Genomic DNA, 12474 nt, shown 5'->3' with positions numbered 1-12474 from the left:
CCATGATTCTCAGTGGACCCTTGTACCTGAACGATGCACCATATAGCAAGATACGCCACTTCACATTTCTGCCTGCAGCACTCTCTGAGCAGCACTGGGGCCTTTGTCTTTGCTCCTGAGGTTGCAGAGAAGCTCTGAGGGTCTCCTAAAATGCAGCCCTGTGCAGCCTTGAGAAGGCAAGTAATTTTTCCTCGCTCAGGCCCTCTACTTATGCTTTCTTGTGTATCAGTTGCTCCTTTCAGCCCCACAGCCCCTTGTAATGCCAGTGATAGTGCACGCATGAGCAGCTATCCCAAAGGCATGCAAGAAATTCAAAGGATGAAGTCTAAACTTCCTCTCCCTTCTGTGATTCTCATGTTGTGTGTTCAGCAATTCCACAAGCCTCCCTTCCACCCTTAAATATTAACATAGCTATTCTCTTGCTGTGGGATTTCTCATTATCATGCGAATAAATGATTAAAACCACCATACAGAGCAAGTGCAACTTTTATAACTATATGAATCAGCACCGTGCCAAACCCTTAAAGAATAGTAAGTGTCTAAGTATTTATTGCACTTTATTGCTTCCTGGAGCATTTAAAAGGAGTTGCTAACAAACAACCATTTACACAGGCTTAAAAGTTTTCCTTGGATGTACTGAGCCATTCTGCATTTCAAAATGCAGACTTTCTTGCTTTCCCAGCAACTTAATACTAGGTCTTTGACAAAAAACTTCACGGATTGTCCGGCAAATGCTACTATTTGCAGTGGTACATCCTGTGTGTTACCAGAAGATGATTTTAACCGTTCTTTGAGTGTAACTTTAAGTACTGTTCTGACGATCATGCTGGCTATGGTGATGTTCTCCATGGGTTGCAATGTGGATATTAAAAAATTCTGGAACCACATAAAAAGGCCCTGGGGTATTTTTGTGGGTTTCCTCTGTCAGTTTGGAATTATGCCTCTCACAGCTTTCTTGCTGTCACTGGCCTTTAACGTGCTTCCTATTCAAGCTGTCGTGGTGCTAATCATGGGATGCTGTCCAGGAGGCACAGCCTCCAATATCATCGCTTACTGGGTGGATGGTGACATGGACCTAAGGTAAGAGCAGCTGTTATCTAAATATTCATGTGTCTTTTTATATTGTAAGCTTTGTATTGAAAAGGTCTCTCTGTTTTTTTCTTGTCTTGGTCCATGTATAGTGCAGCTTCCTTCTTGTAGAGATGCTTAGTTAGTATAATAGTAGTAAATACAAGCAGACTAGAATTATCCTTAGTTCTTGAGCATTTGTTAGGAAGACAGCATAATAGAATTGTGTATATTAGAAATTGTCTATTGTAAATCCTCAGATCCCGAAGAAAATAGCATTGAGAAAGACCTCTAAAATACTAGGATCATAAACTCTCTATCCAAGTTAGCATATATTTGTGATTTTGTTTCTCCAAGATCTTGGGCAGTAGGAAAAAATAACAGTGAATTTTAGAACTTGAGTCCTGTGTACAAAAGAGCAGCTATGCAATCGTTTCTTTCAAATAATGTTTCTTGAAAGAAATGACCTGCAGAAAAATATTTTCCCTCCGTTTGTGTTCTGCGCAATGAATAGATGGGCACAGTTTTTCTCCTTGGAAGCTAGTACAAATGAAAATCACTTGCAGTAATTCTATCTGCTCCTGGCACCTTCTGCAAAGTCTTCAAAAAGAAAATTTTACATGCTACAAGCTACTGACCAACAAAGTCCTCCACACTGGGTGCTATGAAAAAGCTCCTTTGTGGCTAAGTGTGTTGGTCTCAGTGCTTTATGAGTTCAGATGCTCTGAACTCATAAACAGATATGTAGGGCACCTTGCGTGGTCTTGGATATCAAACACACTGCAGAAGTCAAACCTACTCTTGATGCAAATTCCATGGGGGGTTCATTAACTCATAGTTTTTAAAAATAAGCCATCGTTTTTCTTTTCATATCCTGATTACTCTGCTCTAAAATAAACAGGATCATTTCTCTATTTCCCACAGAGTAACATAAATTGGGGCATTCATTCAATTTATCATATGCCAGTCTGAACTAGAAATGGAAAAAAAATAGAAGGAAGAAAGTTGTGGAGCTAGGGCAAATTGACTAAGTATTTTAATATTTGTGGCTTTAATAAGACATTTTTTCCATCATTTGAAAACAGTGAACTTTTCTGTCACATACAGGTGTTAATGTAATACCTGCTTTCAAATTATGTATGAAGTCAGCTCTGCTAATCACCAGCATCCTCACTGTGGAGGAAAAACCTATATTAGACACTTTATTTCTATAAATGAAAGTCTGAGAAACCTCAGATGGAAAGACATCCAACACAAGTCTTAAATTCTGTCCTAATCTTTCATTGGAAGAATACACTGAACTAAACTGTGCTTTCTCAGGTTTATATAGTCAGAATCCAAACTGATGATTCTATAAATATGAGTAGAATTTATATCCTGTGACAGTGGCAGAGGGTAAGGTAAATTGAAAATACTTACTAAAGATTATACTTCAGGTAAAGACCTTTACCTTAAGATTTCAAGGGCTTTTGATAAGGACCTTTGTGACAGTAATTCAAGGACAGAGGAAACAGGAGATACAGCAGAGAGAGCAATGCAAGTATCTTCAGTTCTTGATAGAACAGTAAAAGTAGCTTGACTGGTTTCTGGAGCCAGCACAGCATTATAGAAAGCCTGCCCATCACATCAGATAAAGTTTTGCTTTTAACTGATATTTTATGTTTATACATAACAAAACATCACCATTGTCTACTGTCCTGCTTCAAAACTTCAAAACTTCAGTGCAATTATACCACAAGTTAGAGCAGGATTAATTTTCTACTATTCATATAGTGAATCACAGGGAAGTAAACTCTGAGGTTTTATACCTTTCTTAGTTGCTCAGACCCAGATGATGTCCTCTAAAACTTCCCATAAGGACACCCGTTTTTGACATCTCTTGGTATTTCACAAGAATGACCACTTTGAATCACCATTTTCTCTCCACAGCTCCCATGAGAGCTGCTGCAAGCACAGGGGCTGGAGTTAGACTGTCTTTGGAAAAGGATGTAGACATAGCAACTGTAGGAATATGTGCCGTCACAGTAAACTTGAGCTCTTTTATCCATTTGGAGCTTTATCTAATCTTAATTGTAGCCCATAGATCTTTCCTCTTTGTGTGTAAGAACTCCCTTGCCAGAGGCGTCTACCAAGTTACATCCAACAGCAGAGAAACAGAGTCACAGAAAACAAAATTAACACAGATATTTCTGTGGTTTCTGTATGAATTCTTCCAGATTTCTCTGGATGTTCCCAGTTTGTGGGACATGATCTGTAGCTCTTTTTCTGAGCTACACCAAAGAGCAATCAGAAGTGAGGCTCATAAGCAAGTTTCCAAAATCTCCTAAGTAAACCTCTCTCACATTTTTTACCTCATAGGAGAGTGATTTGTAGGCATCCTTTTATCTATGCTACTCAGAATCTGACAGTTTTCTCCCTTTTTAGCTGTCTTGCTTTTTCCTCCTTAATTCTTCTAGTTGAATGCACACTTTTCTACAAGGTATATCATGCCCAATGGATTCAAGGCTTTGTGTTTTAAAACAGAAATGTCTTGCACAAGCCGAGGAAGAAACAGTGCTTACACTCAGCTTCGTAGAGTAATTCTCAGCACCTACTCTTTGGCCTAGGGCAAAACAAGCCAGAAAAGGGAATTTTATTACATTGCACTTACCAGATGAAGAATCTTTTTTGTTTGTTTGCTTTATGTTGCTGGCTTTGGAGTGAAATTCTAAAATACTCTAGAACTATTGATAAAATGGAAAGCAGCATCTGACCCAGCTTGACACCCTCTCAGAAGCCAGTGGGACAGTCACCATGCAGACAGACTTGTGAACAGACCTTCCTGATGGCTGCCAGCCTGACTGCCTCATTTGCACTGAAACTTATTGTTCTGTGTCTGCAGAACATGTTGATATTTATGGATTTTTTCCTACCTTTTTTATTTTTTTAGCAGAAGCCATTCCTTCCATTTAGCTTTTTTTTCTTACTTGATATATCAATAAATTGACCGTAGCCAGCAGTATCTCTTGCCCATCATTTCAGAAGCTGTTAAATCATAATAAGATAATGAAAGAAGTACATTCTATCATGAGACAAACTATCACTTTAACCAATTTCTTTGCAGCATCAGCATGACAACTTGCTCCACATTGCTTGCAATGGGGATGATGCCACTCTGTCTCTTTGTTTATACCAAGATGTGGACTGATTCTGATGCAATTGTACTCCCCTACAACAGCATTGGTGAGCCAAGTGAACCAGCACTTTACCTTCTGACTCTCCTTTACCCTCCTTCTAGTAACAACCCCCTTTATATCTGCACCATCCTGCAGAGTCACAAAGAAATTACCCCGGATTTTTAAAAAATATTTATTTTCCAACTTTCCAATGACTTCAGTGAGAATTATGTACCTAGATCATTTCAAGTCATCCACAGCTCTGTGGAACAAAGACTTTAAGTCATTATGAATATGGTACAGATATTTATCACAAGGTTGCACATGCTTTTCTTTTTAAATGGTTTGGAAACCTCTGTAGTACTGGGATAAGAATATAGAATAATTCATACAGAAATAACTTCTTTCCCTGGATGAAAGCATTTGTAACAGCTTTAAGGCACAATCCTGCAAAGTGCTAAATGCTGAGGCCATAATCTGGCAAAGTACTTAAGCACATGTGGATAATTAAGCAAGTGATTAAAACTGCTGAGTCTCATTGAAAAGCTGCAATCTACACCACCAGGAGTGGCTTCATTTGACTTCCTGTCAAAAATCTCATCTAGCTACAAAGAGAAAGTAGTCAAAGTATTTAGAGATACATGCTCCACTGCTTCGCAGAACTGTGGCTCTGGTGCTTATCAAGTTTTGTTCCATGTTGTGGTAATCTTAAAAAGCCAGCAGAGTCACTTTCATATTCTTCAATTTAATTTCCCATTGTCCTTAAAATAAAAATAAAAAAAAAAAAAAAACAAAAAAAAAAACAACATGTATATTGATTGTGCTTTCAAAAAAAAAAAAAAGCATACCAAAGGAGGAAGGCCAGAACAAAAGACGCTCTAAACTGGTTGTTGATATGGTACAGTAGCGAAACACCTGCAGACAAAATGAACATTTAATATAGCTACTCATCACAGGATAGTGGTGATTAGCACACTCAAATTTCTGTCTGCCTTTTTGATTCAGGTGAATGAGCATGTAGCTCAGCAGAATGGCAATTACTTCAACAGGTTGCCAAAGATAACAGACTCTATAGAAAAGCAAACAGGCAGGTGTGGGGAGAGTGTTCATGTGCTGGGGTGTGCATACCAGAAACATCCCCCCCAGGCTTGCTCCATAATCTCAGCCCCTCCACATGGTGCCTGTTCTCCCCTCATGAACTTCTGCATGATATGTGGGCTTATCTTTTTTCTTTTTTCTTTTTTTTTTTTTACAGGACTTTCACTGGTAGCTCTCATAATTCCTGTTTCAGTAGGAGTGTATGTTAACCACAGATGGCCTACGAAAGCAAAACTCATACTTAAGGTAGGATATATAAGGCTGAAGCATTGGTAATTATAGACAAATTATGGAATCAGTGGCACCACTGAAGCAGCACATTGCTATTCATAGTATTAGTGTCTGACTTTATAAGAGCCTTGAAGTTTTCAGCAGAAAACAAATGAGACACTGTGGAAAAATATTGCTTTCCCCCTGCACAAATGTGCATGAGTTGCATACATTATTAGAAGCTATCATCATCTAAAGAGCCTGCTTTTGTCTTTGGCTAGAACTATGTTAGTAATTGAGTTCAGTTTATAATGTAAACTGAAAATAGGAAGGAAAATCATCCAGGTCAAATGGATTCTTTTTCCTGCAAAATAATAAAAAAATGAAAACATTCTGGATTATACAAAAATATTTCTACTTTTAAACCAGTGTATCATTTTTGGCAATTTTGAGTGTGAAGTCAATTTAAATATGCATATATATATATATATATATATATATATATGTGTTGAAAATGTGCCAACAGCTAAGAAATCTAACAAAACTATTTACAAAATTCAACTTTATTTGCAAGATAGTTTCAGAAGCATCAAAACTGTGTTTTGGCAAAAACAATTCCCACCAAAATAATACTTATAATAACTTATCTACCTTTACTGTTAATAGAAAATTAATCATCCTGACCATTGCCCTGCTAAGTTCAAAGTGATTCTTAGATGTGCTGAGTACCCTTGGCCTTCACTGACCACCCTTAGTTAATAAATATATTTTCTAAGTTTTCTTAAGCAAAACTAACCTGGCAACTGGTTATTCTACCTGAGCTATCAGTTCAAAAAATATAGAACACAAATAAGGTCCTTTTAAGTCCAATTAATTTCTTTGAAATATTATCTTGCATTCACAGCTTACTCATGAACATGGATACAATTAAGCGTTGGTTTCAAAACTATCCTTTATAGGCAGTTAAGAGAAAAACATGGAGTTGAATGCTCATGAGAAGGTGCTCTTTCAGCAAACCACCATTTCATCCTCGTTCATAACGAGTGTTTGAGCAACTCACAGTAGAGTTCATTGCCAGTTCACTTGATGTAGGATACTGAAACATCAAGTGAGGATTGAGCCATAGCTGTCAGATGAAGGTACAGATGGTGAGAAATTGAGATAAGAGCACAAAGACAGTTTGCCAAGTGAAACAGAAGAGCTTGTTGTGGCCAGGCCATGTTTCTTTTTCCTAGGTGCATGTGGTTAATAGCTCAGTCAAACAAAAGTACTTGCTCACTCAGTGCCCTTAAACAGACTTCAGCCAGACACTGATGAAGTCAGTTCACTGAGAACTGACTCAGTTTTATCTGAGGAAAGGATTTCTCCTAAGCTTAACCACAGAAATCTGCTGGTGAGATCTCTTGCAACATATGCCACAAAGGAAGACATTTCACTTAAATACTGAGAAGAGAGTGAGTTATTCCTTTCTTTAGCAAGCAGCAGTGAGGATCTCAGTATATTCAGTTACAGCAAATAAGATCAACTCATTGACTATGTCTACGTAGAAACACATGATCTCACAGCCAGTTTTCAAACACAATATTTTCAGCCACATTAAAGATTTACTCTGCTTTGCAAATAATTTCCTAGCACTAACAACCTGGCATCTAGTTAGCAAACACGACACAATGCCAGAAAGTGTGACTGCTCAGGAAGTGGGGAGGAAAAGTGCATTATACTAGTTATTAAGCTGATGGTTTCCCAATAACTCTGGGAAAGGTCTAACCTTCTTCATGTCACACATGTTAGATTGTTTTTAATGTTGAGTTTTATGCACAACTACAGCCAAAGCTTCAAGATTAGTTTTACAGATATATGTTATGGATACCTATAATAGCTGTGCTTTGATCTGTATCTGTAGTCACACATTCAAGTGCATTGTACAACTCCATTTTGGGGAAAACAGCACCTATATAATGTGCCTCACATGAATTATGTCAGTAAATGTAAAAGTATGTCAGTTTTATGTTTGATAAGACATCTTTTATTCACACAGTTCTTCTTTCTCCTCGCAGGTTGGTTCCATAGTGGGAGCGATCCTTATCGTGCTCACTGCTGTCGTTGGGGGAATACTCTATAAAGGCTCCTGGGTTATCTCACCTAAATTATGGATCATTGGTACCATATTTCCAGCAGCTGGCTATTCTCTGGGATTCCTTCTGGCCCGCGTTGCTGGTCTGTCTTGGAACAGGTATAGATTTCTCTGTGAAATAGTCCTATAGTCTTATTTCTGTGAAGGCAGTTCTTTTTTAATGAATAATCAATTCTGAGAATACTTCCTAAATGGTAGCTCTGCTACAGGGTCACTTACTCACCAACCTTTTTGTAAATAAAACTATTAATGTGCATGAACATTTTAAAATATGGATTCTGACTACTATTTCCCCCAATATGTCATTCCCATATGTGCCCATGTCCTGCACTTCAAAGGAGGTGGACAAAAGAGACCTAACTAACAAAAGGGTTGGGGCTGTGGTAAAACTTCACATGAAGAATCAACAACCCACAATTTAGAACATAATTGCAGAAGAGGGTGATAATAAGTATTACTGAATATGACATACATGGCTTGAAGGGGGATAACAGTCCTCTGCAATTTCTGAACTGCCATAAATTGTATGTGCTCTGGTTGTAAAAGCTGTATGATTTGTGAGCTGAAGGATATCAATTTCTCACTTACCTGTTACTGTGTGGTTCCTTCTTTTCCAGATTCTTAATAAAACATAGAGACACACAGGCTGTTATTTCATGACTGTCTTTGTATTCCCTTTAGATGTCGTACAGTGTCTCTGGAAACAGGCATGCAAAACACTCAATTATGTTCAACGATAGTACAGCTCTCCTTCAGTCCTGAACAACTTGAATTGATGTTTACATTCCCACTCATCTACAGCATTTTCCAACTGTTGTTTGCACTAATATTTTTAGCAGGTAAGGTATAGATATTTTCTATTATTATTATTGTGACCTGTCTCACTTTTAATGGATACAGAGAAAACAAGAATAGACAGCTGAGAGAGGAAAATAATGAAATGGTAAACAATAAACTTTATAATGACCCAAATGGCTACTGAACATCACCACTGTGCTGAGCCATGTACAGGAAAACGTAAGGATCAGTTTAAGATCTGGAAAACCCCTTGTTTTTCAGCACAAGGGAGGGATCTCCATTACCTACAACCAGAATAAGAACACCTTGAGCGCAGGATTGTTTTTACCATTTGATGAGGAAGGGCAAATGTGTCTTCCATTAGAACCCTCTACCACTCCAGTATACCTGGGCTTACAGCTGCACACCAGGACCATCTCCAAATGCATGCACAAACTCACCCTTCTATCAGGGGTTAAGAGCATAGGCATTAGCTTCACAGCTAATAGGAGGAAAAAAAATCTTCCATTAGAAGTAAAGGCCCCTTTTTTCTCCCACATGCACTTCATATGTGTTGCACTGCTACAACCTATTGAGGGTCAGGACTTTGCTCCTGTTGCTCCCACCTAAAACCAGCTGTGAATATTTAGCTTCCACTCTCAAACCAGCTGTCTTACCAGGCATCAAGAGCACTGCCCTAGGGACACAACCTGAGAGGTATACCCCCAGTTAGTGCCTCTGTAGCTGGCAATGGCATGAGGACAAACTTCTTTGCCCCACTTTGTCTCAGCTTCTGCCAAACAGGATTCATGCAAAGTAAGAATCAGTCCCACAGACCCAGCCAATTGCCCAAAGGCTTCCCAAGAGAGACAGACAGTACTTTAAAAGTTATTACATGCAGTAGGAACAGAAAGCAGTCAAGCATCAAAAGCGTAATTTAAAACATTTTCCTTGTTATTTCCTAAGCATACTTTTTTAGTGATGACTGCTGTTGACATACAATAATTAAATCTGTCTTTAAAGAAACTCTGTCTTGAAGCGTTTGAAAATTTTAGCGATATAAGGTGGGAAAATTTTGTATGTCTACATGCTACTAGAGTATTTTTCAAGTCATTGTTATATCTTTATTTAATATAAAATATATACCAATTCCCAGGGTATCGTGTTTACAGAAGATACCACGTCAAACCGAACACAGATGTTGAGAAAACAGAAGAAAAAGATGATTCAAAATCAATTTCATCACATGCTAAAGCAAATGGAGGTTTTGTATCAGATGAGACAAAATAGGCAATCATCTCTCTGTTCCCATCAACTGAAAAGATATAAGATATATGGTTTACTTAAACTTCTTTTCAAATGCTGTTGCTTTAGGGAAATATTTAGCAAAAGAAGGAGTTCTATTGATATTGTACAGTGAGACTTTAAAATGATTAACTTATGAAAGATTTCTGCTTTGATTTTGAACATGGTTTCTGCCACAATTGTACAATCTATTTTGGAAGCTAATTTCCTAAAATATTTAATGTTTTATTATGGTTTATGTAAAGAAAGGCAGAATAAAGGTGGTCTATTGCTTAAAAAAAAAAGAAAAAAAAAAAAAAAAAGCCTTACTGACTCAGGGCCATGATCCTGTTAAACTGTCTACTAGTCTCAGCCCCTCTAAGAGAAAACAAACAAAGAGAAATCTTGCAAAAGTGCCTGAACAGCAACAGGAGTTGATGTGGGAGATTCGATGAGGCTATTGGAATTTCACTGAACATGAATCAACCATGAAATTGAAACAAGCTAGTAATGAAATAAAGTTTCATTTAGGTCAGTCTGGGCACACTAAAGTCATTGCACTGTACTAATTGCTTGAAGTGTTAATTTATTCTAATGCTATAAGTTTAACAACGCAAGGTACCTTACAACTCCAGTTTTCTTGCATGAATTAATATAAAGCAACAGCTTTGCATCTTCAGTCTGAGTCTATTAGGTATTGGAAACATGAACAGAGAGACAAAGCTTAGGGCACAAGCCTAGAGCAGTTTCAGTGACAGCTGCGTATAAAGGCTGAGTTTGGGGAAATTTAAGAAATGAACGGCTTCTGCACAGAAAGGGAGGCATTTGAAAGTGGAATAAAATTGTCCCTGATTCATCCAGGGATAGATATACCACTATAGAGACAAGATAACAGTGCTTGCAGACAGTCATCTATTTCTGTGATTCTATGAACTCAGTAAATTTGAGGTTACCATGTGTGCATGACATTAAGACACTGATGTAGTTAATGACTGTGTTATTTTAATTATATAAAACACAGACAGAAATAATTGGATGGAAATATACATTATTTGTCTCTGAAAACTCAAGAGCATGTATGGAAAACTGTCCTAAGTGTGTGGAGAAAGTTAGCATAATTTTAAGAAAACTAGCACAGTAAATTTTTTCAGCTGTAATTTTTTGTGGATACATTCAGTAATATTAGTCCTGTAGCTCTTATGCAAAGAAAACATCGAGAGAACTTCAGATGAAATAAGTGAGAACTTGGCTGACCAAAAACTTCAAGAGTGAGCCAACTATCAACACATGGAAACTATACAACTCTTTGTCATATTCAAGTGGACCTTCTGAGGTGTTGTGAGTTAAAGTGGCAAGTTTTCTACAAACACAACTGAAATTGTGGAATTTAAGTTCCAGACGTGTAGCTTTCCACTGCTGCAGAAATGTGCCCAATATTAAACAATGGATAAATTATTTTTATATACCATATGTGGTGGAAAGGGCCTTGAAATATTCCTGAGTTCTGAGAGGCTTGAAGCTGCTTTGCATTCGGGGGAGTTCAGAATGGTCATACCTCCAAGGAGGAGTTCAACACCTAGCAGGAGCTAGCACATAACTAGGTATGTTATGTTTCAGAGAATAAAGAATAAACAGAAAGTTGGAGTGAAGTCTACTATGGAGACTTTATGGAATTATAAATGTGAAACACCATGTTCACTGAGGAAAGGATAAGCTGCTATTTGTGACATCTGTGGTAAAAAGGCTAATGTCATTGTCCTGCTTCCACCTAAAAATGAGCAGCAGAGGTTATTTAGAATAGTGTCTGTCTGCATCAAGCTGCTCTTCTTTCCCTGTGCTAAACCCCAATATTTTAAGCGGATTTTGAAATTGTATTGAAGAATACTAGTTTGTCTTGCTTATACTATGTATGTGTATGTATTTAAAGCAACTGTATAAACACTGAACTGAATAAAGTCAGAAACTATTTATAATTTTGCCCACTGGAGTAATTTGTGGTGGAAAGAATTGAGACTGAATCCTAACAGGCAGACAAAGTTTATGCCTTTGAGATTTAACAAAAACACGTAAGATTATGTGTAAAATGGGTATGTTTAGTAATGATGAAGATTAAATGAATGTGTGACATCTGATGCCATATTTAATACATATTTTTTAATGTATATGTGCAATTAGTGCCCCAAATGAAGTCTGGAGGTTGCAGTTTTTGCAGCTATTACAATTAAACCTAGCTATGGTTGGACGTCCCAAGATTTATATGAAGCAAAGCCAGCTCAAAGATTTTGACCAACATAGGACTGTAGAGCACACCAAACTTTTGTTTCAAAACCCCATAACTTGCAAATATTGCCAGAGCTGGGGTTACATTGACCTGACGGCTGCTAAATATCCAGCTGCAGGAGTCTGGGCAGTGTCAATGTTCATCATGGATGCAGCTGGGCTGGGCTATCTCACAAGCGCTTTGGGGGAGTTGTGTCCTCTCCCCGGAGGTCTCCAGAAAGATGTTATGTGCCTTTGGCTGTTAGCCATGCAAATGCTGAGGTGTGAACTTATCAGTTGAAGGAGCCTGGTGACCTCCAGCCTCACAGTTACGGCTTTCTTGGTAACATTAAAACAAAAAAAGTTTGCAGGGATCAGCTGGTTTAATCCACTCATGTCATCTTTTCTCACATCCTCCGTTCCCTTTCAATGAAATACAGTATCTTCTCACAGGTAATTAGTGATAGGACTAGAGGGAATGGCCTCACA

General features: G+C 37.9%; 1 protein-coding gene across 1 annotated transcript; it reads left to right on the top strand.

The window, feature by feature from the left end:
* Positions 1-556: 556 nt before the first annotated feature.
* On the top strand, positions 557-11699 carry SLC10A2 (solute carrier family 10 member 2). Its single transcript, XM_068678160.1, has 6 exons — positions 557-1080; positions 4172-4290; positions 5479-5567; positions 7589-7764; positions 8347-8504; positions 9599-11699. The coding sequence occupies exons 1-6, from the start codon at positions 659-661 to the stop codon at positions 9730-9732; spliced, it is 1098 nt and encodes a 365-aa protein (XP_068534261.1). The 5' UTR covers positions 557-658; the 3' UTR covers positions 9733-11699.
* Positions 11700-12474: the final 775 nt, after the last annotated feature.

Source organism: Anas acuta, chromosome 1, assembly GCF_963932015.1.
Source record: "Anas acuta chromosome 1, bAnaAcu1.1, whole genome shotgun sequence".
Taxonomy (NCBI): domain Eukaryota; kingdom Metazoa; phylum Chordata; class Aves; order Anseriformes; family Anatidae; genus Anas; species Anas acuta.
This window is presented reverse-complemented; position numbering and strand designations above follow the sequence as displayed.